At 39.1% G+C, this 27,722-nt stretch overlaps 1 protein-coding gene across 9 annotated transcripts in view; it reads right to left on the bottom strand.

Moving 5' to 3' along the window:
* Positions 1 to 27,722, bottom strand: part of FBXW7 (F-box and WD repeat domain containing 7) — a 196,065-nt gene that overhangs the window by 46,475 nt on the left and 121,868 nt on the right. The window contains exon 5 of one of the 9 annotated variants that reach the window (XM_072861856.1): positions 27,344 to 27,671. The exons of 6 other annotated variants lie outside the window; for them this stretch is intronic. In XM_072861856.1, coding sequence (XP_072717957.1) covers positions 27,634 to 27,671 — 38 coding nt within the window. In that variant the 3' untranslated portion in view covers positions 27,344 to 27,633. Of the gene's footprint in view, positions 1 to 27,343; positions 27,672 to 27,722 lie in introns of those variants that run through there. 2 more of the 9 variants (XM_072861860.1, XM_072861861.1) reach the window with 2 other exon arrangements.

Here is a 27,722-nt window from a genome sequence, read left to right as displayed (position 1 = left end):
GGCTATGTTGATTCAAAAATCTGAATTGGTTGACCAATACGAGGGACTCTTTTATGTTGGTTCCTACTAGATTTCTGGCAAACTTCATTCAAAGTCTCTCCTGGTTACAAATTATTTGAAATCCCTGTGTTTAGCAATAGCGGGTGGTCTCTGGATTTGCATGCAACATTATACTGAGCAACCTTCTTATTCTCTGGTATGCAAGACTGAAAAAATGAACGTGTTCACCCTAACCTAAGTAAGTCGGCACGAGAACGCTACCTGGTCACAAGTCATCTGGCAAAGGTTTGGGGTTTTTTTAAACTAGCAACTGCAGCAACGGTCTTTTCAGGTGCCTTATGGAAAGTATGCTAACATTTACTGATTCTGATTAACACAAAGTAAGTTTGGTAGAAAGCTAATTTAAGAAGGAATCCAACAGCCTCGCGTTTAGACTGAACAATCAACCCGCCAAGGAAAACAGAGCAGAAGATACCAACCTTCCCTGTAATTCAGAGCGGCATTTTAGGTACTGCAGACTACTGGGTTAAAAGCTAAACCAATATATCATAGAATCATTTAGGTTGGAAAAGACCTTTAAGATCATCAAGTCCAACCATAAACCTAACACTGCCAAGTCCACCACTAAACCATGTCCCTAAGCACCTCATCCAAATGTCTTTTAAATACTTCAAGGGATGGTGACTCAACCACTTCCCTGGGCAGCCTATTCCAGTGCTTGACAACCCTTTTGGTGAAGAAATTTCTCCTAATATCCAATCTAAACCTCCCCTGGCGCAACTTGAGGCCATTTCCTCTCATCCTATCACTTGTTACCTGGGAGAAGAGACCGACCCCCACCTCTCTACAACCTCCTTTCAGGTAGTTGTAGAGAGCCATAAGGTCTCCCCTCAGCCTCCTTTTCTCCAGGCTAAACAACCCCAGTTCCCTCAGACGCTCCTCATCAGCCTTGTGCTCCAGACCCTTCACCAGCTTCGTTGCCCTTCTCTGGACACGCTCCAGCACCTCAATGTCTCTCTTGTAGTGAGGGGCCCAAAACTGAACACAGTATTCGAGGTGCAGCCTCACCAGTGCCAAGTACAGGGGCACGATCACTTCCCTAGTCCTGCTGGCCACGCTATTTCTTATACAAGCCAGGATGCCATTGGCCTTCTTGGCCACCTGGGCACACTGCTGGCTCATATTCAGGCGGCTGTCAACCAACACCCCCAGGTCCTTTTCCACCGGGCAGCTTTCCAGCCACTCTTCCCCAAGCCTGTAGCGTTGCATGGGGTTGCTGTGACCCAAGTACAGGACCTTGCACTTAGCCTGGTTGAACCTCATACAATTGGCCCCAGCCCATCAATCCAGCCTGTCCAGGTCCCTCTGCAGAGCCTTCCTACCCTCAAGCAGATCAACACTCCCGCACAACATGGTGTCATCTGCAAACTTACTGAGGGTGCACTTGATCCCTTCGTCCAGATCATTGATAAAGACATTAAACAGAACTGGCTCCAACACAGTGCCCTGGGGAACACCACTTGTGACCGGCCACCAACTGGAGTAAACTCCATTCACCACCACTCTTTGGGCCCGGCCATCCAGCCACTTCTTTACCCAGATAAGAGTACACCCGTCCAAGCCATGAGCAGCCAGTTTCTGCAAGAGAATGCTGTGGGAAATGGTGTCAAAGGCTTTACTAAAGTCTAGGTAGACAAAATCCACAGCCTTTCCCTCATCCACTAGGTGGGTCACCTTGTCATAGAAGGAGATCAGGTTAGTCAATAAGATACATTTCAACTTAAGATAGGGGTGTCAGTCTCCTTATCAGTACAGTCCTTCAGAGAGTCCTCTAAAATCCTCGTTCTTTTACACAGAGAAGCCTCAAATCTGTGGCAAGATGTGTGGGCTACTCAGTAGTGAAGAGCCACCGACTAGGTGCTCTCAGAGTACTATCTCATTAACCAGAAAATCTGAATACGCTTTGTGCTTCTTTATGCAAAATACCAAGGGAAAAAAATGCTAATTACTTAATTTGCCATATCACAGAGGAAAGTTCAATGTCTCTCAGCAGGTGAGGATACCAAGAAGCAAGAACATTTACACTAACTGGGATTCATTCACTTCCCCGTTCATGATAACTAGTTACATTACTATATTACATGCATCTAGTTCAAGAATGTATTTTCTTTCCTTTTACAGCAGGTGGACAGCTGGACATTTTGTGTTACACTCTGAAGAGCTGGAGAAATGTGAACAGTGAGCTGGGTTAGCTGTTCAGTACTACACACTAAATGTGGGAAAGAGAAAAGAGGAAGACTCAGCCAGAGCCCGCATTGATCTAAAGCATGGGTCAACAGTTCCAAGACACGGAAAATCCAATTCATTTCCCATTTCCAAGTTCCAGGGGACATCTACTACAATCTAAAAGGTATCTGTTTTGAAGAGCTGTGATCCTAAAGCTGTTCTCTAAGCAGAGGCAGTGTACACCAAGGTTAAAGAGATGGCTGTAGCAAAAGAAATCTCATCTCAGAAGAAAAAAACATGAGAAAGACAATTATAATGCCCCCTCCACCCCCACAAAACCTATAGTTTTTGGTTGCAATAGAAAGTGGAACTCTAACTTACAAGTTTAGCAGATGACCAAGTATGAGAGAATGGGGGTACCAGCCTGAGGAGCAGTCATAAAAGGCTGTGAGAACAACCAGCAGGCTGAACACAATCCTCTCTTTTTGAAGGCTATTTCTTTATCTGCATCTGCCAGTTAGTATTTGTCTAGTTTTATATCTACCTAAATATGCAAATAAGCGAGGAAAGCATCTTCAGCTCCCGAGGAGAATTTGTGGTCAAGGATACGTAATACCTACAGAGATCCCAACAGTGGTTCAAATACAGTCAATCTTTTCTCTCTACTGAGGTACCATCAGACTTTGCACTTGATGAAACAGAACATGTACCTGGTCTCCAAACAAGACCCTACCATGCAACCAGCTGGCTGATGGTGTCAAGAAGTGTTTTGAGGGTAGTTTAGGTGCACAAAGGCTGCTGCAGTATCATCCAGCTGGGCCGGTCACACATATAGCTTACGCTCTGTAACGTAAGTTTGAACAGTAACATCTATACCTGAACAAATCTGGTCCTGCCCAATGAAAACCTCAGCCTGAAAGAAATTATCAACTGATTGCTTCCAGACAACACAAGAATTTCAGGAATGCAAATGAACCACTTTACGCCTCTGACAGATCTTTCTAAACCTTCTTCCAGTTCTTCCAATGTTTCATCTCCCCAAAACAAAACCACAGTTCTCAGAAATACTCTAGAAGAGCACACAGCTAAGAAAAAGTTTGCCAGTGCTCAGATGTTAAGCCCTCCTCCCCCCCGCATTAGTGCCTTCAAAATGTTTTTAAATGAAAGGGAGAAGAGGAGCAGCTTGCAGTAGCTTACATATAATGCAATTATACAACCTTTTATCTGTATGGATGCCAGCACAGAATGGCATTATTCCTTTCGAGGCCTTTGGGAATGAGGTGAGAATATTATCTTGATCTGCATTAAACCAGTAACAGAATGGAGTATATTTGCTTCTTTGTGTTAAACTAATTTTAAGGAGCTCCTAATACATTTGTTAGCACTTTTTGGGTGTGATCTCGAAGCTGGAAGAGAACAGATAGCTCAATGTGTGTAAGGGCTTGTCAAATAACATCAATATTCCTTGTAATAAGATCGCCCTTTCAAAGTAAGAACTACTTAGAAATACGGTAGAGACCCCAGCTCAGTGGGAGCAAATGGAGCGAGGGGCCCACAAGCTGAGGGCTTAACTAACCTAAAGGAGAAAAGGACTAAAAACTTGGCTAGAAATCAGGTTGTTTCTTCATGGTGCCATTTGCACCTTTTAGTTGTAAAGAAACCCTGGGGCAATGGCTGGGAACAGCAAGTCTACAAGCGCACACTCTCCATATCAATGCCTCTATACAGACCAGAGAGGATGACTTTAGACTACATCAGTACAAAATTGCAGCTGACAAGGAAATAAATCTTTTAGAAGAGGAGGATACTGTGATTTTCCCAGTTCAAAACCCATTTTCAAATCTATGGGAAGATGACCACTGACAATCAAACATGTTTTACATCAAGAACAATCCTAGACCAGAGGTCTGTCTACTCCAGAAACATTCCTCATGCCTACCGCTATCTTCTCCTAATGAAATGCCCACACCCCTCTACAGATTTCCTTCACTGTAAGACAGGGACTGAGTGTACCTTTCATAAGCTTTTCTGAAACAAACTACTCAAAATCAACTCTCAACATGTAACGCCATGGGCATATCCTCTTCTGGATATAGCTGTACCAGAAGAAGAGGTTACTCTTCCCTCCTTAACCTATTTCAGTCGGTGAGCTAAGCTGGCTTATACAACTATATATAGTAGCAGATCTTTGGCAATAAATGCACTTTTTTCCCCTTAAACAGGCTAAGAAGTGATGACATGAGCAGCTTAAGTGGCAGATCTGAAACAGCAGAAGTCTGCTGGCAGGATGCATGACAAATACCTGCAAGTAGCCCAAAGGGTGACAGTTTATTCAGCCAACATAGCTGAGTTGGAAGAGGACATGTTCATAGTACCAACTGGTCAGACTCATAGAAGCCAAAATACACTGGATTCCCTATTGGTAGGATAAGTGATCCGAATTCATTGGGAACTCATGGTACTGCCAGGATTTGGACCAAGATCTTATAAACCTGTATTATTGCTGCTTTAACCATTAAAACCTCCTGAATCTGATACCTGCAAAGAGAGGCATACCTGACTTTCAGAAGTGGCTTTCTTTGAGAAATTCTAGAGGTAAATGACTTAATCCAACAACAAGAGATCTGTCATAAAATTGAGTTGTGTTTGCTATCCACTGTTGCAGTTACAGGACCTTCTTCTGTATTGGCAGTCCCAGCTCATTCTCACACACGCATGAAAAAACCCCTATTGTGTGATGGGGCAGGCCAAGTCATCTGTTCCACAAGTCCTTTGAACAGATAGATATGCAGATAGCATCACTAAAACACATTTCATTTATCCAGTTCAAAAGATAACTTCGTTGACTAAACAAGTCTTCGGTCTAGTTTATCTTTTTCTTTCTTTTAAAGGAGTCCCGAGTTCTGTTTCTAGTGCTGCTGCATGTGACTTTGTGCAACATCTCTTGGCTCTGTGAAGGGAAAACTATAGTAAGCTACTCACAGGATAGATATACAAGAGGCCTAAGTTCTGCTAAGAATTACACATTAGTAAGCATACACGGGGTCACCTCGTAGACAGCTAACAGCAGCCAGTTGCAGTGAAGACTTGGATTCACGGTACCTTGCTTTCTCAGGTTATGAGACAGGTTAGAGAAGCAGTGAGAAACAGCAGCACAAGGTTTAGTACATACTAGCAGATAACGTATAAACTTTTCAGAGACCCTGGATACGTGCTCTGAAGCCCACTCCACAATGATTCACTTACTATTGCTCAGGCCAACTAAACGAAATTGCACTTTCATTCTGCAGGGATACAACGATACATCAGAGAAACAAACTCTAGTAACTTTTTATTGATGTGTTTTTGAAGTGGTTTTGGTTTCACCAGATGGGAAGGTCTTTCAGTGAAATGCAAGTCATTCTGCTCAGATATTATTCATGACGTGCATTTGCACCCATGTAAAAGTTTCCATTTCAAAACCAACTAATTTTTATTAAGGAAGATAGGTACTGCAAACCCATTGATGAAATATCTACAATAGCTTCAAATCACCCATTTCCTTCACCCCCTTCCACAGACCTTGTACTGCCACGCTAATTCACAAGATGGTTTTACTACAGAGCCCTTGCTCCTGCTATACCGATGCCAACAAAGCCTCCCTACGACTGCGACCACCCTCCACGCTGACACGGTCACATCACCTCTGCTGTACCAGTGGAAGCAGCGCCCGCCGCACCCCAGGTGGTAACTGGCTTGCCTCAGTCGTCTGCCACTCACCCTTTCCTCTGCAGCCCCCTGCACCCACCAGCAAAGCAGCTCTCACGCAAACAGCCCGACCTAATCCACTCCAATCAAACAAGCCAGGTTGGCAGAGCCTTACTATTTAAAATATCCGTTTCATTTGACAAACAACTTTGCCAGCAGATTTGAGAGGTCATTTCCCTTCAACAGAGGGCTTGTGCTGAGCTTACCCAGGCAAACAACCTACGAGACTTAGACACGTGTTTATCAATGACTGCAACGGTGTAAACTAAGCCCCTGGATTTTGCAGAGACGTGGCTGCGGAGCATTAGCATATTCCTTCTACCAGTTGTGCTGGGGGAGCAGAGTGCCCAGAAACAGCTGGAAGAAAGAGTATCTTAAGCTGCTACAGCTTCTCATTAAGACTGGATCTGAGCTCTTTGCCAACAAAAGCGCTCTTCGCCCAGCTTAGCTGTAACCAAATGAAGGGTTCGGTTAGCTGAGAAACAGCAGGTAAAAATTGGGACTTTTCAAGGCATAAGACCTTCGGCTACATCAGCAAAGTTATTGCACAAATGATCATCACTTCTATGACAAGTACTCTGGCAGAAGCAACCATACTCACAGCTTTTTTCTTTCTCCAGAAAATCTCTGTATGCTATCATGAAGGCATATTCATCATCCATGTGATTTGACTGTAGAAGTATGAGCTGTCACAGATGACCTCTCAATGGATAATGCAAAACAATATGGTAGGCTACAACTTAGACCATACTTCGGCAATAAAGTATGGCAAAAAAAAAATTGGCAAAAAATACCAAAAAAACGATACCAAAAACTTCAACAAAGCCTAATCTGCTTACAGAAGTTTAGGACATCTGCTAACTGACTTGAAGGACACCTTTAAAGGCTGTATCTGCAAGCTCTTTAAGAAATCCACTCATGTACAGAAATCTGCAATACGAAAAAAATCCTGGGAGTGAGAGTTCAAATATACAAAAAAGTACAAAGTCAAAGACAGTACAAAGAATTTATGACCTTCTCTCTCTGTGTGTCTTTTTTTAAAACTCCTGTTTGAATATCTGATCTTTTTTTTTTTTGCTTTCTTTTTTTCAAATTTGTTCACTGGTAAATAAACAGAACAGGCAATTCCTCTCCCACCTACTTTAGCGGAGTCATAATAATAAACTATTTTTTTTTAAAGTTGCACCAGACATGAGGTGAAAGATTATTACTTACTTGAACACAGTAGATTTATTTGAATAATTCTTTTATCAGTAAAAGCATGGATTTCTTTAAACACGGTATACTTTTCTTGACATGAGAAAGCTCCTCTTACCCCGTAAACAATTTTCATTCCATTTTAGCTAGGATCAGTTTCTTGCACCAAGATGCGTGCAAAAGGCAATTTATACAAATATTTTTACGTAAAATCCTCAAGACAGTAATTACACAAGTAACTTTACAAAAGAAGTGACTTTGTTTATAATCAGAGTCCAGAATTTGATGCTAGTATTTAAACAATAAATAAGAACTTTACGACAAAGAAACGTAACATGACATCAACCCCAGCTAATAGTCAGAGACAGCTAACTTTTCTTGTATGTTTGGAAAAGAAATCAAAAGAAAATAACAGGAAAAGACATTAGCTTTGCTTTTGAGAGCTGACAGTAAAGAATTTCCATGCTTATTGTTAACCTGTGTCATATCTGAATTCAGCCATTATTATTTATGTCCTTTTAGTTCCAAAAATGAACGGGAACTTAACTCACAGAACACCAGAAACCATAAAGACAGAACACAAAGAACTGGGAATGTGATGGAGCAAGTAACAAGAGTGTAAGTCAGAAGTTCAGTACATGCTTCCCTCCGTTATCAGTACATGATAATTTTCTGCTATTTTCTGCAGAGGCTTCTTTGAACAGAACATTGAAGAGTGATTATATGTCCAAACCTTAATAAAATGTCAAAATCCACTGCTTCTTTGTATCTGCAATTATGATGGTTTCCTCCTACCCATGGGATAGGAAAGGATACAATTTTGTATTCACGGTGTTCCAAGCACTATGTTTTAAGTTGTGGCTTGATGTAAATCAGTTATTTGCCAACCAGAAAGGCGTTATTATAACCTCACATTTTAATAAAAATGGCATTTTTGTTTTCAAAAATGCTGCTTCAGATCTTGAATACACTTCTAGAAACGGAAGATTTTTAAACAGTTAGTGCTCTCACTGTGAAACAAATACTGTGGCCAACAGCTTATGTCACCACTACGACCCAGACAAAAGACAGCAGACTGGGTTCTCCCCTGCAGTTTCAATTCTGCTCAAGTTGAAATGAGAGAAAAGGCCTTTGGAGAAAGAAGCTGCAAAATCTCTGTTTTGGCCTCAAAGCTTCTCCTCTTTACCAGGGCCAAAGCTCACGCCTCCGAACTCTGGGGTCTGTCCAATGCCAATGGAAAAAGCAGCCGTACCCGACTGGGGTGGTCCTGCCTCCACCTCCCGCCTCAGGTGCTGCTCTCGATGCCAGACGCGAGATGGAAACTACAGGCAAACCAGACCTGCCGATCACTGGCACCAAAGCAACGTTCGCCCTGCTCTTTGGAACTCTCACCATGTGACAGTTCTCACAGTCAAGGTTTAATTATGTCCTAACCTGCAGGCTGAAATTCCCTCACTTATTTTCCATAGCACAGATAATATCTTCAGACAAAACAGAACCAAACCTTTAATTTTGATTTCTCTCTGTATTTTGGATGGACCCTCTTTTTCCAGCATGGACCACTACCTGGAAGCTTGTTACTCAAAAGAAACAAGCTCCTCAGGTAAGATGAAGTATGCTTCTCCTCCTTTTTTAATCACACTACTGTCTACAGACAGTTATGACAGTATTTTTTCCTCTCTACTAGAAAAAAGGATCACTCTTGGAGCTTCAACACCAAAAGCATTGTAAAGATTGTACACAATCTATGCAGCTCCCCTCTTAGAGGGAACACATCAAACAGAAAACTTCTGTCAAGAATGCACAGCTAAACGTTGATGGCCGATACAACGGTATTTAGTCAGCTTTTGTGCGCTGGCTGCTGCATAGCTGAAAGGCAAATCTTACCCCAACCTTCTTGCCAGGAGATTTAGCCCTCTTAAGAGTTGGGCTTTGATGCGTCAGGAGAGGAAAGGATAATTCTTGTATTTTCTTTGGAAACAATGCAATCATGATTGTGAGACCTACTTGTCTGAATTAGATGTGTAATACCAGGTCTCGTAAGAGACGCTCTAAACTTCTAAGGCTTGCCTGACCGTGATAGGAGCTATTAAGGAGTCTGCTTTAATGGATAAGAAATATGACAACTCCCACAGAGAATCAACTGGTACTGTGCTGGAAGGACTGAAAGTGCAGTCCTACCGTTGCGCTTGCCCTCACAGAGGGAAAAAGAAAAACATGGTTCACGTTAAGATTTCCAAAAGGGTCTGTCCTGATTTGTCTTGAGAAATACATGAGTGAAGATCTTTGACTTCTTCTATCCCTTCTGAAATAATTTACTGCAATTAAACTGAGAACTTTTGCTATTCCCCAAGTGTAGGTAAAAGAGCATTTGCAGTGCAAATGTTAACCACCATTTTGAATCTGGTAGCACTGAAAAGATCCTTGAAATAACAGATCTTCTTGGTGAGGCAGAAGCATCAAGTAAGTTCACCACCAACTTCATCAGCCTGAGAACCATTGCTCCATCAGCCAGTACAGCATTTGTCTGTGTTAGTCCTGCTCTGAAAAATGACATATTACACCTAGATTACTGCCAGCTCTGTGAGACAGTTCGTTTTCTCTTAAATCCTGACAGCTAGGGAGACGGGGGAGACCAAATAATAATAATCTTATTCCTGCCAACTGCCCTTTCCCCCAAAGTAAAAAGGTCAACTAGCAGCTTACTGAGTGGATTACCAGGGAGCATGGGTACCCATGGACCAGGTGTCACACCAAAATCCAATTTCTGCCTGGTAAACCATGCTGTCTGATGTACATTTTTAATCTGATTTATAGCACACACTGCAATAGCAAATTTCTGTAACCAAGAGAGGTGATTATCTTTCTGCTTTGGAAATAGCTGAACCCATGATGGCTATTACTTATAAATTCCTCATCAGATGATGTTTTCAGCTAACCAAAATAAATCTATTATCCATAGTTTCAAGACCTCAGTGAACCACTGCATTGCAGCCAATGGAGGCTGTAGTCTTACTCTTCCTGGTACACACTGCCTAAACTAATATGGACCAGGATAAGTGCTTTCTATTATTCGCAGCTGACATCTGTCATAATAATTTGTCTGTCTTTCACAAATGGGGGATATCTTTGTATTTCTCACATTGCCTTCGGAGGGGACAGGGTATTTGTTTCTTTGCACTTCCTATTGTGAATTAAGGCCATTTTCAATTCTTTTATCAACATTATTCTCAGAGAAGATCTTGCTCCCCGTGGCACTCTCTTTCAGTACAGGCCTTCAGGCTGACTTCCCCGACACTGTGTATCCACCCTGCACTTACTGGCAATCATGATATGCTGAAAAAAAATGTATCAATATCATTCAGCTTTCTTTCCATACATCTGCAAGACTAATGTGAATTAGGATTGTATTTCATTCTCTCCTAAAAACAAATGTAGGATGTAGAAACAGAAACGACTGAAACAATCACTAGTCGTATGCAGAATGAGAACAGTAGATGGATTAGGATTATGCTAAAATGCTTCCTGAAGAGACTTGATAGGAACAGGCTGTGTAATTCCATTCTGAATTTTTATAAAAGATCCTTCGTAACCTGAAGGTACTTCCAGAGGTTGCTCAGGACCTGAAGCGAGACAAAAACATAGCACCTGTGACTTCGGCACAGCTTCACATAATATATCTAAAGGACAACATCTAAGAATTTTATTTAACCAAAGTTACGGACAGCTATTTGGTGACTGAACAAATGAAATTGAAGAGAGTGGCACCAATGTAAAACTAAAGAAGGGCATATGTCAGCAAAGTGGATTAGTGCAAGGCCGGTGAATAAGGCTACTAACCACCTTCCTTCAGGGCTTTGACACTGTTGCAGGTATACCTTGCCTAGTGGTATTTCCACCTGCCATACATCTGGGTATACTTCTGTTTCAACAATACACATGAAGGGCCAACACCGCAACAATTTCCTAATTATTTTAATTTGCCTCTTATTTTTTTGAGAAGGTTTCCTAATTGAATACTAAGCATCAAAAATGATTCATCATTGAAGCAACACTGAGCTCTTGAGTTTAAAGTACAGCTGTTAACACAGATTCCAGGGATGCAGGACTGATGTCTGTCTCTCTCTCTTCTTCTTCTTTTTTTTTTTTTTTACTGGGTAACTTCACTGGGTTGGACGATTTGTCCAAACCCCAACATGTTGAAGGCCCATCAGCAGAGTTCTCCAAAGCAGAAATATTAACAACAGAAAAACTGAGCTAAAAGCCCGTCTTCTACTACAGAAGCAGACAATCTTTTCACAAAAGTGAAAAACTTTAAGAGGACATTCTCTGTTGTCAGTAACTGACAACTTTGGTTTTGCCCATGGGTTGCAAAACCAATGAAGCATCCAGTGGAGGGGATTCAGGACCTCAGCGTAACAAAGACAGAACCACAACCTCTCTAAACACTGTGAAGTTTCAGTAATTTCCATGCTTTCACTGAAAACCGTCTTTGATTTGTTCTCATTGCCAGTCAGTTGCTTCAGATGTTGATTACTCATTACATTGATTTCTCCACTATTTTCAGTTCCCATAGATAACTACGCCATTGTTCTTTCACTGAAGGTTTTATCATGAACGTCTCTGAAACAAGTCAGTATAAGTATAAAATACCTTTAGATGTTCTGGATGGAACTTCATTCTACCTCACCTACACAGTGCCTGCTGTCTGTCTGCTTGTTAGGAATATTTCTTTTAGTCTTTAATGCAAGATGATCTATTACCTTAAGGGCACTTAAGATCCTACCACAAGCTTCATCACAAAACTCATGCAACAGTGTAACAGGCAAAGACAGACAGCCCAAAATCTCTCAATCTGTTCAAATCTGTACATCTATCAATTCTGAGCACCAAGCGTTAATTAGACATTAAGCAAACATTAGTAGTCACATGCATTATTTTTTAAATAATGTGGAACAGACAAACTATACACCTGTAAAAGTTATAATAATGCAAAGGAATTCTGTATATTTTTCAAAATATTTAAGGTAGGAACATGCAAAAGGCTTTCCAAGAGGTGGTTCTTAGACAACTTTAAAGATGTAATTTGCTTCTCATAAGTCTCAGTCATTTGAGATTCCCTACCACAAATACAAAGATGACATCATAGATCTGGAAAATTCTAACTTGTACCAGGAATGTAATCGCTTTGCATTTAGTGTGAAAAACTTATCTAGACATTCTGACTTCTTTTATAGCAAAAGCTTAAATTATTTACCGGCCAAATACTCCCACTGAATTAGTTTTACACATGAACTGAATTCAAATTAACTTTGAAATTACATCATGCTTATAAACATCCAGACTTAGATGATAAAGTTTCCTGTCCACAGCCTGCAAAGTACCTAGTGCTTTCTGCTATGCAAGAACAAACCACCAAGTTAATTTACAGCTGCCCTTCTTAGTTTACCTAAAAGGACTTCTGAAATATACTTGTAGAGTCTTTTGTTCATCTCTGCTCATCAAGCCACTTCACAGGAAGCTTTATTTCCTTAACTTCAAGCCACAGAGTTGGGCACAGTGCTGAGTAGGGTCCTTACTCAGCATGCTGCCCATTTGTCACACCTGGACACCGTGCAGCTTTTGTACCACGTCCTCCCCCATGTTTAGCTGTGCCAACAGAAGATGCTACTGTCCCTACTGCAGAACCAAAGGAACAATCCATAGGAGAGTTTTTAAATATACTTTAGGCAAAATTAGCTGGGTTAGCGCAAATCACCCATTTAAATTGGCTAAGCTTTTCTGGCTGATTGCCCCACAGCCAGTGTGGGAGCTCTGCTGGCTCTAGCGAGGCTGTAACCGCCACCAAAGGGGCAATTGCAACCAGCTAGGGGGAGATGAAGGTTTCCAGGGGCATGGATTTTAGCCAAGTGAACGTCTGTCTGCAACCTCCAGCATGTGATTTTTAATCAAAGTAGCGATACTAGCACAAGCAGTTGTAGGAGGGCATTTACGGTGACAGAAATACTTACATCTGCTCTACATGTGCCACGGATAGATGTTCACTCTGAACAACTTGGCCAGGTAAAGATGTTTTACCCCCAGGTATTCTACCACCTTTCCACAAGAGGTTACTGACCTTAAAGCTCTGCTGCTCTTTCATCTCCTTCATGCAAAAGATTTTCCAGGTAGCTCAAATCACTTTTGATAGCCTTTTAAACTTAACTAACTTTGCCTGAAGCACATTAGAGCATTTACAGGATCATTTGCCAGCAAAGCTGAAGGGAGGAAACAACTTCTGGCAGAGCAGCATTACTGGGAAAAGACAGAGAAAGGAGGAGGGTGGGTCGAAGGCAGGGGTGCACAAATAAAGCCTCCAGCCAGAAAAGCTGGATCCAGAAGATGGCAGCTGTTCATAACCTCTTCTTGTACTTTTGTATAACTGCATTTTAAGACAGATGTGCAAAAGCAAAGTGCTAGACTTTATAAACTCAGGGGATGGAGGGGAACTACCCCTGGTGCAGCAGCTGTCACAACAGGGTCGGTCTTTGGCCATCGCTTTTTTTGCTGTACTGCAATACACATCAAGAATTCTAATAAAGTATATTTGATTTAAAGAACTTCAACGAGTTGCAGTTAGTGAATTCTGCACTTCACTCTTGCCAAGCACAGAGTGAATGTGCTTAAAATGTGAAAGCTAACCAGTGAACAGCATTTTAACTTGCAACTCAAAAAACATAGAAAGCCCCACCTTAATCTTCAATTTTATCAATACAATTTTAAACATGGTCACTCTAACTCATTCAAAGCAAAAGTCTTTGCATTACATTTTCCACATGTGTAGCTCATGCTAAAAAGCAGCAATGGTATTTTGCAGCTGAACAGTGTTGTTCTTGAAAATCTCTGGATGCTTTGTAGGTATTCTTGAAATAAAACTCTGAGCAAATACTTAAGTAGGTAAGAAGCACCTCAACTTGGTTTCCTCTCTCCAGAACATAAAAATCTGGCCTACATTGTACAATCATTTTGTTAGTAGGTCTGGAATCAGAGCTCATCTTCTGACTTCCAGGCATTGGCTTTAGGAACTACAATAGCTTGCTGCGCTGCAGGACCAACATCCACAAACACAGCATACCTCTGTATTATCTGTAAAGCATGGTTGGTGGGTAGAGGCAGTATCTTTCACTACTCCAAGTAATATAGTTGGGGCAGGGGGAAGGGGAGGAGAGCGAGAAGTTGAGCTGACAAGGTTTCAGGTATGCTTCTGAGACCGCCTGCTTTTAGGTATGCATCTGAGACTTTCTGGTTTCCACCGAGCAGAAAGTGTAGTGTTAGTAATGCAGCTTGTCTCCAATGGGAAAGAAAGGTGTGAAACAAGGGGAAAAAAGATTATAACATGCCATGAAATCAATACCTCCATTGAATCTATGGCTTTATTGTCCCAGGCTCAATGCTTTGGAAAGCATTTTGTAGCTCTTTCTGGAGGGTTAGGACTGAGAGGGTCAGAGACAGTGTGGGTACTCTGAGAAATGTTAACCCACTGGTGTTTCCACTCTTCACCAGCTGTCGGAGCGCTCCATCTGTGCCAGGCGACTGCTTAGTCACCCCTGGGTGTCCCAAGGGGCTCGGAGCACTGCACGAAATGCACCAAATTCCAGGAGGAAGCCAGGAATTCGATGATCCTGTTACAAGGGCCATGCACTAGACCCATGCAGGGCTGTGCTAGCACATACCAATTACCTTGTATTTCAGACAGTAAATGATTAACATGTATTTCTAAATGCAGAACACCTGTTCTCAGCTTGCACTTAGCCTCAAAATTTCCTGCTTCCATTTCAGGCCTGGAAGAGCAGCCCGTATGCCCGAAAGCTTGTCCCCCCTTCCCAGCTACAGTAATAGATCCGGTAGAAGACATACCAGCTCCAGACACAAACTTTGTTCAATTATCTCTTCAGATCATCTCAGCCAGTGCAGTACTACCCATAGTGCTAGCAAGAGAATCAATTTCCATGTATATGTAAAGGGTTGGCTTCTGGCAAAGATTTATATAATTGTACATAATGTGAAGTTCAGTTGCAACATCAAAAGGAAAATTATTTTTCCTTTCATGAAACCTGGGATTTTACTGTTTGTTCACTCATTTGTTTTGGCAACAGCCCTGATCACGAACACAGTATACAATCCTATGGTTTTTAAAAAACCCCACAAACCAAATCAGGAGATGCTAAAGGAAATGAACCATAAAGAGGGGACAGCGGGATATTATCTAACATTTCTGCAAACAATCCATTTGTCACTTTCATGGACCAGGGTTAATTAATATTCTATAAAGGTCTTCCAAAAGCTGAATACCTCTCAAGTTCTGAATTCATGGGGCTGACCTTAGACTTTCTCAGAATGATTTTTAATGCAGTCTGTTATCAGCAAAACCCGTTTAAACACATGTCCCATCTGCCAGTACCCCATTTGCAAAAGAGCTTCTTATACTTGCAGACAGTAAAGCTTCTGCCTGCTTCCCTCTCTCCTCTAAATACCAGCTGTATGGTAATGAGCACAAACAGCTGAAAAATACTGCACAGTAACAAAGCTGGTACGAAGCGGGCAGAACAACGCTTCCACTCAATGAAGCAGTTGTAGCATGAATTTAGCAGATTAGCTATTGAACAGGGGTGGGGGGAGGTCTGGAAAAAATGTAAAGGGTCTGCACAGATAGCAAGAAAATGAAAAGAGACCAAAGGGGCACAAGCTACCAAAGAAAAGCCCAAATTCTAAAGTACTTTTGTTGAACTGCATGAACCAATTCTTCCAATTTTCTAAGGCTTATTCCTCGTGTACTAATGATATGCTGAATGCTATTCTGATCATTTGCAAGTTCAGTTAGTTTTTAAAGGAGGCAACTTGTTAATGAAAGTTTTCCATTCATTAACAAATCTCTTCATCGGCTGGGGGCGGGGGAAGTCCTGAAGAACAGGAACACGCTCTCCTACTTCAGTTTCTGGTACTTTCAGCATGTGTGACCAACAAGCACCATATTATCTATTAACTTTTTGCATAATAGCCCTCTCAGCCTATCCATTTTTGTAAAGCCATTTTTTAAAATGCTGACAACATCCACGCTACCCTCCAGACACTGACAAGCTTTTTAAGCAGTGAGCCTAAAAGACACTTGCTTTTCAGAAAATTTGCGCATAACTGCATTCAGCTGACGTGCATACAAGGCATGCAGTTGAGTATTTGTTTATGCAAGTAGCTAATTAGATATACGCTGTTTGCATAAAGTCTAAAAATTGCACATGCACTTTTGCACTTGAAATTGCATGCATCTATCTACTGGCAGATGTGAAAGATGCATGCAGTTTTGATACATAAAGCTGACGTGAAAATACATGATGTTTTTCTTGTTCGCGATTTCCCAGTGGCATCTGGAGTGTTACTGTTGCTTTTGAAGAACTGGAGCCTAACGCTTTCTAAGAAAAACATGGAAAAAGATGGTGTATTGAGACTGCCCAAACAAGCGCTCTGTCAAAAGTTTGATACGTAGGGCTTTGGGTTTTTTAATTCCTAATTTAAAAGCCTTACTGTTTCAATCCCTCAGCATCCTAACGTTTGTATTTTGTGACAAGTAAGGCTAGTAAGATATTTTTCAAAAATTCATCTAGTAAGACATACTGCAATAAAAACACTGTATTGCTTCTAAAAATAGTGAAGAGTGAAACCCCCCATCTGGGGGGGAAAATACATTTACCTCTAAGGTCATCATAACGCAGCTCCTAAGAAAGCACACATAATCTTTTAACCTTTATGCATCGCACTTAGAGAGTTAAACAGAACACACATACAAAATTGGCTGTGTTACTGGCTTCTTTGCACTGGTGATCGTAGAATAAACAAAAAAAGAGAAAGCAATTTTCTCAGGGCATGAAAGAGCTTGTCATGAAGCTATACAATGGCATTCTCAAATGACATTTTTATTGCTCGTGTCTATCATAACCCCGTATTAAATAGAATTTTAAAAAAATCACTATTAAAGTTCACTGGAAGTCTCCACCTAATTTCAAATTTTAATGTAGGTCAAATCTACTAATTTAAGTTAAAAATTGTGTACTTCAATCTTTCCTAGCACACGTTTAGAAGTATTTTTCATATTTTAAGCACCTTAAGGAATTAATAAAAAGTTTATCAAAAGATATAACAGGTAACAGACATTTTGAACATACAGAGATGCATAAAATATTAACCAATGATTAATTATTCATAAACCACTTATTGGCTAAAAAAGTGTTAATATTCAGTCTATATATTTATTATCAGCCATTAAAATTATCAGTGGTTCCCATAATTTTCTGTACTTAAAAATTATCATATCACTCTTAATTCTTATTTTTTAATCTGCTCTCTGAATTGTTTAATATGCACGAGGATGAAAACTGTTTGCTTAAAAACACTAAGTAAATTAAAGTATTTTATTATGAGAGAAGGTACAATACTTTATCGATGGAAAAATTATCTGCCAAAATGACTTTAGTTCTTTCCAGATACATGGATTCCTTCAGCTCATCAGCCCTCCAGGAGGAACAAATATGATACTACAGAGGTGCTGTATCTAGATGGCATTTCCTATGCTACTAACGCAGGTTTGCCTTGCTTGTTATCTTCAAGGGAGTTGGAGCTTCTCAATATCATTACTTACCTTTTCAGACTATGGTCCTGATATACAGACTGGGGTGCTAAAGCAGAGTCAATGAACAAAGGAAGCCCCACTTATTCTGGAAAATTTAAACTTGAAAGGTGCAAGATTTTTGCATGTTCCATATGAAATCTTCTAAAATTCAATGTTTTACTACTTAGAAACAAAACTAGACATTCACAGAAACAAAACCAAAGTTGTCTACAAAAAAACCCAACATAAAAAAATTCAAAAATATGAGAGTATGCAAGAAGCAGCTTGCCACTGAAACTGGCAGAGCTACACTCACTCATTCCTAAAGTTTAACCTCAAAATCTTCTTTATTATATCATTTCATCATCATCATAGAATACCAACTACACCAAACAGAACACTGTCATAAGAAAAAGAGTGGAGTGAATGTTGGCTCTGTTGAAAAAACAGTGACATCAGAAATAATCACAGAATCACAGAATGGTTTGGGTTGGAAGGGACCTTAAAGATCATCTAGTCCACCACCCCCTGCTGTGGGCAGCGACATCTTTCACTAGACCAGGTTGCTCAAAGCCCCGTCCAACCTGACCTTGAACACTTCCAATGATGGGGCATGCACAACTTCTCTGGGCAACCTCTTCCAGTGCCTCACCACCCTCATTGTAAAAAATTTATTCCTTGTATCTTTTCTTGCTTATATCTATAATCATTGTTTCAGACCATACATCCCAAGATGATGACCTTTCTGTTTGCGATGGTAGTTTCAAGAGACACTGACACAGTGCCTGCCTTGGATACCAACTTATTCTACTCAAGAAAAATGTATCAGGCATCTCCAGTAATTCAGTTCTGCAGGGTCTCAAGTAATGCATATGCAATGGTTGCCATTAACGAGGAAAATGTACTTCAAATGTACTTTAATATCCAAAGTTAAAAAAAAACAAAGAAAAAAGGAATCAAAGTTGCTTTGTTGATACCTTTTATATTTCAAGCCCAGCTGTACTTCGCCAGCACTTGTCCATACTCTTCACGTGCTTCTAGCACATGGAAACCTTTAAACACTAACAGTCTTGAGAATATTATCTATATTCATGAGTATAAACAGTATGGAGGAGAAAACAGTGACTCATTTTAAACAAGAATGATTTTAACTGTATTGACATTTCTAGGATATTTCTTTAACTTAAAAGGATTAACATATTTCCCTAACAAGTAATGCACATACACACAACAGATAAAATAATTATATTTCAAACCGTGATCTTCCAGAACAGACTAAAAAGATGAAAACACAGGAAGATTTATAGACAGCACTACAGTGCCCCTTCATGTCTACTACAGAAACAACATCACAAGCTACATGATGTGAAAGAATTCACTGAAAATTAACATGGTAACTATGTTAAATTGTGATTTTCTTAAATTTTTATATTTGACAGCCTCCCCCCCCAAAAAACCCCCATACAGACAATGGAAGAGAATTAGAATAAAATTAAACTTTTACTTTAGTGGGAAAACCACTTTGTTTTACTTTGCTAGTCATCGTTAGTCCTTTCTCTTAAAAAAAGGTATCAATTTTCCACCTTGATTACATGGTGGATTACAATTTAAGAACAAACCCATTCAGTTAAATTTAACATTTATCTGGAAAAAAAAAAAAAAACACATACAAAAATGGATATACTTAGCCATGACAGAAAGTTTTAAGTTAAGAACAGAACAATAAAGCTTCCATCAGAATCAACTCTTAATGGCATGAGAAATTGTTTACGAGTATCTAAGCTATTTCATGCTTCTTATAAAGTCCCTCAACTTTTAAAATAATACAACTTTCCCCCAAGCATTCTGTTTATTCTGACTTAAAATTCAATCGCTTGCAATTTAATGGTAAATTTGTTTTTCTGATAGGTGTATGGGTTTTTGTTTCAGGTAGCATTAAGTAGAACATCAGTCAGAAACTTTAGATTGGATAAAAAAAGGTGTCCCATATCTTCACAAGGCACATCCCTCAGAGCAACATCAGCACGTGCACCAGGCAGACAAGTCCACTGTATATATAAAAGCGTTAAGCAAGACTTCCCTCAAGTCAGGAATAATGTTTTCTAAAGAGTAATCTAATAGTTTCTTAATTTGTCACTGCTTTGTTGACTTAACCTTCTCGTAAAGACTATACTTTGAGAAGAATTTAAAAAAAATAATAAAAATCAGTATATATTTACACCATGTGGCCAAGATATGAATGTAGAGTCATGGACCATTTCTAAAAGTCTTGGTAGGATGATAGTATGTTTTCTGGGAAAACATAACTAGAAAATTGCACAGAAAATGAGGCAGCTGGCATCTTCATTTGGTTTGCAAGTAGATACCTAATAACTATAAGCACACAGTATTTCACAAGCACATGGCACATCCACACAACTTGAAAACCTTTACTATGGGGAAGGTGAACTTTATTCATAAATAATTCAATCTTCTAATGCATAAACCCTCACCTCCCTCCCCTTTCTTCCCCTCTTCATTACTAATGATATTAGTTTTGGATAACTTTCTTGCTGGTTTAATCTCTCAGCCTTTCCAAAAGTAAGAACTTAAATCAAATACAAAAGCAAGAAATGTATTATAATTTATTTTCTAGTGTGAGTAAATCTGTATTTTCTACCTCTTCAATGCAGCAGAGCTATTCAGTTTCAAACTGAATATCAAGGCGCACTAGTCCAATCTTCATACTGATTTTGGACTACATAAAAGGCAACAAGATTTTGTGATTCTATCCTGAAGAAAAAATAAAGGAATACAGAAAAGTAATACCTTCTGTTATGTTCTACAGACATGTGGCAAGACAAAAGTATAAGCAGCTATTTTCTATTTCAATAGCTGTAGCTTGCTTGCACTTGAAAACAGTAACCAAAAAAATAAGAGAAGCGAAGAATGATATGAGAGTAAATTTATTACATTAATAAACAAATTTCTTAGGTTTTATTAAAATTAATAGTGTCTGGTTGTGTGTAGGACTATATGTCATAGTTAGCATTTCTATCCAGATCGGCTAGGATAAGTCTTCTGCTATTTTAGAATAAAGTATATTACTCATTCATGTTAATAGGAAAAAATATATATGTTCATACCATTTGTTCAGATAAACTACCTAACATATTTTCATCTCCAGAAATTCATGGATGACTTTTCTGCAGAAAATCCATAAAATATAGAAATAAATGGCAGAAATTAAGTTCTAGCTCTTTCCAGTTCAGATTTCAGTATTAGAAAAGGGAGAAATTCAGCTTTTTATCCCCTAAGAAACTGGTCTTTGTAGAAAAGATTACTACAGTAACTTGGGGATTACCCCAGTATTATGAAATCCCTCTCAAGCCAGGACAAGAACTTGTGGTTCCTTCTAGCCCTTCCTACAGTATGATAAATTGGCATAAAAGAAGTGCAAGATGACAAGGACCTTACTGAACATCATTGTGATCCAAAATTATATTTTTCATTATGAAAGCAAAATGGGGTACACAATGAGACCACAAAACAAACCATTATATTGCACAGAGGCAAATATGTTTTTTAAAAAAAATAGAATGGCAAAATTTTGAAATTTTTTAAAATTTATGCTCAAAATATTTCATGTGCTACAAATGTTCATATGGTACATAAGATAAGCATAGCCTTAAGTAGAAAATGTGCTTTAGAAATCTCTTTTGCTTATAAAATACCCTAAATCTATTCTGTCCATTACATTGGTATGGTAACTAAATAAATGGTACACCAGAGTTCTTCCTTCTACGTGCTCTTTATTAAATCCATGGGACATTTTAGACATGCTGTACTTCCTAAGAACATCACAAATGTCTCTCTGGGTCAGGCTAAAAAAATCCACCTAGCTTAGCAGACTCTGCTGATAATTTAATTTTCATCATAGACTAAACCCATGCCTGTTAGACTATTCAAGTCACCTGCAGACAAGCGCAACTTTTTCAAGGAGGAAGAGGAAAAATTAAGTTGGATTATCAACAGTTATGAAAAAGGGTGCAAAACAGTTCTCTGAATGATGTGTTTTGGAAATTCATGCACTGAGAGACTTCAAACTTCAGTGCAGTTTGCATTCTTCATAATAATGGTAAAAAGGACACTTAAAGATGATCTCCCATCTTTTGAACTTACAGCAAGCTCCCTTCCCCATCAGATTTACTACATTATTATTACTGTAGCTTTGTGTGTTTACACATATACTATGTATTTAAGAATCCAGCTTACAAGGACTTCTTACACAGCGTCTTCACCAAGGTCAGGGTAGGCCATCCCCCCACTAACTGTTACAAGAAATAGTTTCTAATAAAAAAAGTTCATAAATAATGGCATGCTAGGCATAGCAAAAATCAATTTTTCCATAAAGATAATATCCAAAGGATTCTCTATTAACAATAGGAAAACGAAATTCAAGCTTTCTCTTCTGACTACATGCAAGTAGAAACAAAGGGTCTTAAAAGACAAGACAGTTGTTTTATAATAAATCTTGAAAATCAGTTATTACAGTTATTTCAGTGACAATATCTGGGCCGTAATGTATTTTATTTTCTCCTCTGCCTAGTCATATGATTTTTTTACACAAAAGTGTCAATCACCATACTGTACAGGATCTTTCCCTTGAAACACACATTCTGAGCTCTGAAGTGAAGCTGGCACTCTAGGGAACCACCACGACCTCTTTGGGGGGTTCTCCTCTATGACAGAGGCTGCTACTTACAACTTCAGTATCAGGTTAATTGAAAGGGTTTTGATTAAGAACAGGGGGTTGTATTTCTATCATACTGGTGGCACCTAGAGGTCAGATCTCTGTAACTACAACCAATTCAGCTTTGACTCTGCAAGCAAGGCATAAAACAAGATTAAAAAAGGAACTATGGCATAGTCTGGCTGTCCAACACTCGGTGTCAGGCCTTCCTTTTATGGAATGAATGGATTCTCAAACAAGTCATGATATATTCTTTCTCAAGAATATATTCGTGTTTGAGAGACTTCACTGTATAATCTACAGTGGCACTTGTTAAAATGATGTAAAGTTCTTGTCAACTGGGACTGCCACCCTGGGAGTACTAAAAAAATACTTCAATACCTTCTACCACTACAAAAATTTTCTGTTTTGCTGACATGCATACACAGAAACAGCCACATTTTTAGCAATACAGCTCTGGCTGCTTGGTACTATAGCAGCTCATTTTTCTGTTCTGTCTTTTGTCGGTCTCACTTTCTGTGTATCTCATGTCACTTGTAGCCAATGAAGCAATGCTGTATCTACAACACGAGCCTGGGACTGGTGTGGCACTGCCTGGCTTTCTCCACCCTGTGATAACTATTATATTGTAAACAGCCTCTGAATTTGAAGCATCCACCAGAGAAGCAGAAAATGCCATTTCCCTTCAAGCAACCATTGTAAAGAAACTAAATCACTGCATTAAGAACACACAAAGTGCAGCTCAAGTTGCATCTGTAGCTATGCTGAATCTCTCAAATTTTTATTTAGAGTAATCTATCAAATGCTCCTGACCACTTCCAATTTTTCTTTCAGGTGAGAATCAGATTTAGGGATATTTGTATTTTTATGAAAATAAGCACAGCTGTAAATCAGAGCTCAAACATTCTCATTCATAAATGAAGAAAAAAAGCACATTTTACACTTTAAATGTAGTGGTGATTTTTTAACACCTAATGAACTTTGTAAACAAAGTAGTGCCCTCAAATTCTCTTTTCAGAGAGTCTCTATGCAGCAGTATTTCATCCTCCTGCCTACATCTTCTGTTACTTTTGTATGGAAAAACGGTCTTTCCCTAAATCTTGATTGAATGAATACTAACTATTTGGACCCAGTGAGGTAAACACATTTTCAGAAGCAAAATTACACGTTCAGAAAAATTCATATATCCCAGACAATTTTTCCCCATTCCAAATGAAATATATATGTATATCACACAAAATAGGTTAATTTCAATTATCTCCAGTTCCATTTATATATTGAAAATTTCTTATCATACTTCGTAAAGAAATATATACATTTTTACTTAAAACAGGACAGCAAAATCTGAGGAAGATTTCAGTTCGAGACCATTTATTAATAAGCCAGCTACACTGATGCAACAATTGAATTATACGTCCACAAAACCAAATGCATCCCTAAAGCCTCACTAGTATGGAAACTTGACAGAAGAGAAAAGTACAAAGGATCACGGGACCTTCAAGAGGTCTCCCCGCTCAGTGGAAATTATACTATTCCCAACAGGATTAGGACAGGATGGAGTTGTCTCATCTGCCTTTGGCTCTGTGCTAGATGCCTTCTAGACCAGGGACTAGTCAGAACATCATGAGCATCCAGTTCGTGAAACATCTATTCTGTATCATCTCAGAGACCTCCAACTTTTAACTTGTTGCAACCTGACATGCAGCCAGCATTCAATACAAGCATTTTTTTCCATTTTGGTTTAACAGTAAAGAAACCACTCCTGCTTTTCCAAGTCAAGCAAAGACAGGGGTTCTGTTTGCAACTTTGGAGACTATCCATGAGGTGAAAGAAACAAACAAAGGAAGGACATAAGGCAAGATTACCTTCGTTTCTAGATTTGTTTATAAAGCTACTGCTTACAACTACACCTTGGTTCTTGTCTCCCCTCTTGTGTGTACAGAATAGAAACTGTGTACTGAAGGTAAACTGGGAGAATTTTTTATTTCATTATTTTTAAGACGTGAGGGGCGAAGGACTGGAGAAAGAAAAAAAGTTTCCTTATTTATAATACATTAAAAGACAATACGCAAGGTTTTTCCCATTTAATATTTTTCCTATTGAAAACTGAGCTCTCGTTTATACTGAAAAAAATCTGATTACTTTAAAGCTAGAATATAAGATAATAAAAAGGGAAAGAAAAATGAAAAAGGAAGAACTTAAGGTTAGTTCTGCTAGATAATAGTAGTAAATTTGCTAATTTGTCTATTAGTGAAAACCTTTAATGAAGGCACACCTAAAACAGACCAGATAAAGCCTTTGTGTTTGATATGGGGTTTGATATGTCTGTGATAGATATGCATAATCAAGGGCAGAGTCTTACAAAGCAGCACTGCTGCTACTTATTGGCAAGAAGCTAGAAGAAAATCTTAAAACTCTCCCTGAAAGAACAGCATCCATATCTGTGTATGTATTCTGAGGATTGTTATTAAGTAGTATTAGATAACGAGGTGCTATGACTCCCCAATTCTGAATGGAAGAAGAAAGGAAGCAATTACCTACTAGCTTTAATATTGCATGCTACAGAATGAAAATTATATATTGTATTTTAAAAATAGACCATGAAGTTCACAAGCACTGTCAAACGAATTCAGAAGTTCAGAAAGGTTTTTAGCATATTTATAAGTAGCGACTGACATTCTTTTAGAAATACAAAGATGGTTGCATATATTAGCTTTTTAATAGGGCAACAGCTTTGTGATCCGTGTCATTACATGCTTTGGAATGCCACATCCAATATCTGGCACTCTGATTCTTCAAAGACAACATACATTTGTATGTCCTTGCTACTGGAATGCATACTGATTTTTTGTTCTTTCAGAGAAAATTTAAAAAGCTTATTGATAATGTTGATAATGCTGAGCTCATTTAAAGATTGGAATGGAACAGTTGGACAATACACTCTTAAGGTACATACAATACAGAGGGGGCCACATTTGGGGAAAAAAAAAAAAGACCATTTATTCAATGGCTTTCATTTTGTTGGCTACTTTGCAGCAGTAATTATTTTTCCTCTTAACTTCAGTATTTGTTTTAGAAAATTAAATTGGAAACATCTATAAAGGAAGATCTATAAAAGTCTCTTCGAAGTCCCAATGTTTGCATTTAATTCCCCTTCTCTACCACCTCCTTCCTCTTTTCCATCAAATTTGTCTCCCAGTAAGCTAAAAAACACCAAAAAACCCCAACAACAACAACAAACAAAAAAAAAACCAAAAAAAACCCCCACAAAACACCCAAAAAACCCCAAAAAAGCAATACTTCAGGTTTTCAACAGTTCAGTCTCAAGACTCCAAGACTCCAGGAATATTAATTCCCCATATGTCCACATACCATTAAAACATGAACTATTTCTCAAAACTCTGTAAAGAAGTTGGAACTCCTAGTGAAGAGAGATCGAAGCTTCAAATTTGTGCTACATTACAGGAATACAGAAAAAATGGACCAAGAACAAAGTCTGTGTCCTATGTTGCCTCACAGCAAGGAATTTCTTGCATGAAAATGCACAAATAGGTGTCCTGGCTTCATAGTTCTGAAGGCTAAGCAAAAAGGTAGAACAACTCTAAGATACAGGCAATCTGAAATTAAAATTAGAGAAACAGTGGAAAATAGTTTAAATGACATTTAAAACTACTACTTAATATATTTTATTTTTCAATAATTCTATCATACGTTTCACCCCACTGAGGTATGATTTGTGTCAACGCCAGTACCTTTGCAAAAAGGATTCTATTTCCAAATACATAAATATACAAATACAAATACTAGGCATTATGCATACACTTGTTAAACTATGTTAAAAAAATTTACACATTTTGATGTTTATATCATGAAGATTACAGTTAGCTCTTCACAGAGAAGACAGTTCAATTTAAAGGGTTTTTTGCTCACTAACATTGCTCATGCTTAAGTAGCGCAAATCTGAATTACAAATCTTAAAATCACCAAGAAAATACGAGGCCTTAGGGCCAATTATTAAATAACATGTCTCAATTTTTATATGAACGTACATACACAAAAGACAGACAATGCTAAGAGCAAATAAACACTGATGTCCCTTGAAAGATTAGTTTTATTAGGCTTGCAGTACCTATTATGACTGGGTAACTATGTCTGAATAACCTCAGGGGACATAAATTGTCTACTGAGGCCCAAAGAATATGCTCAAAATTTTCAGCAATTATGAGTTCATATGGTCTACGTGCCCACTGCAAGGAGCTGCCAATGCTACCTGTTTCTATAAATTAGGTCCCCCAAGTCAGAACGGCATTCCAAATTAGTGGAGAGAGGTGCAAATGATGGTTTTTAATATTCCTGCACTTCAGTGACCAGTGAGAATTTTAACTGCATTTTCCCTACTGAATTTTCCCTCTGTATCAGGAAGAGAGAAAGAGAGAAGTCAGGGTGGGTAGGTGAGTCGGGAGGGGGCCGCAAAGGTTTCCGCACCCGCCTCTCCTCACTGCCACGTTTTCAGGAATGAATTAATTCCCTCAGGATGTCTTAGATGTCTTCAAGCATTTACTTTCTCCACACACCAGAAAGAATAGGTCACTTCTGATACAAGCTCTTCCTACATCGAGAAAAGTAAGGCTGGACCTGCTAAACACGGCCACAGACAACTATGCAGTATTTCTGGACATTCACTTGTGTGCTCAAATTAAAGTGGGCCAGCACTTCAGAACAGTAAACTATTTCCTCTTGACCCTCTCAGAAGTTCGGATGCCTTCTCAGAAATCTCAAGACTGGCGCAGGGCTTAGTACCGTGCCTGCAAGACAGCTGCATCTGGATACAGCCCTTCATGGGAATGCACAGGACAAACTAAGGAAGACAGGTTGAACAGATGTAATAAACTGAGGTGGTGCCAGGTCCAGAAAGTGATCCATGTTAATCAGATGCTCCACAGAAATTTCACTCAGTAAGGCAGCGCAATGTCCAGGCCATTTGGAAAGCTAACTTTAGTTATGCCAGCAGATCTCATGGGAACCCATGATCACTCACACAGCTTGGCACCAGGCAGTTCAAGCTGCCTCCTCTTCTTCGGGGAGGGAATGGCTACAACTCACTGAAGTTTTCCCTCATGATGACCAGCTCTTTATGCAACAAGAAAACAGAAGCAGAGAAGAAACTAAAAGAAATTTGCA

This window comes from Ciconia boyciana, chromosome 5 (genome assembly GCF_034638445.1).
Source record: "Ciconia boyciana chromosome 5, ASM3463844v1, whole genome shotgun sequence".
In the NCBI taxonomy this organism is placed as follows: Eukaryota; Metazoa; Chordata; class Aves; order Ciconiiformes; family Ciconiidae; genus Ciconia; species Ciconia boyciana.
This window is presented reverse-complemented; position numbering and strand designations above follow the sequence as displayed.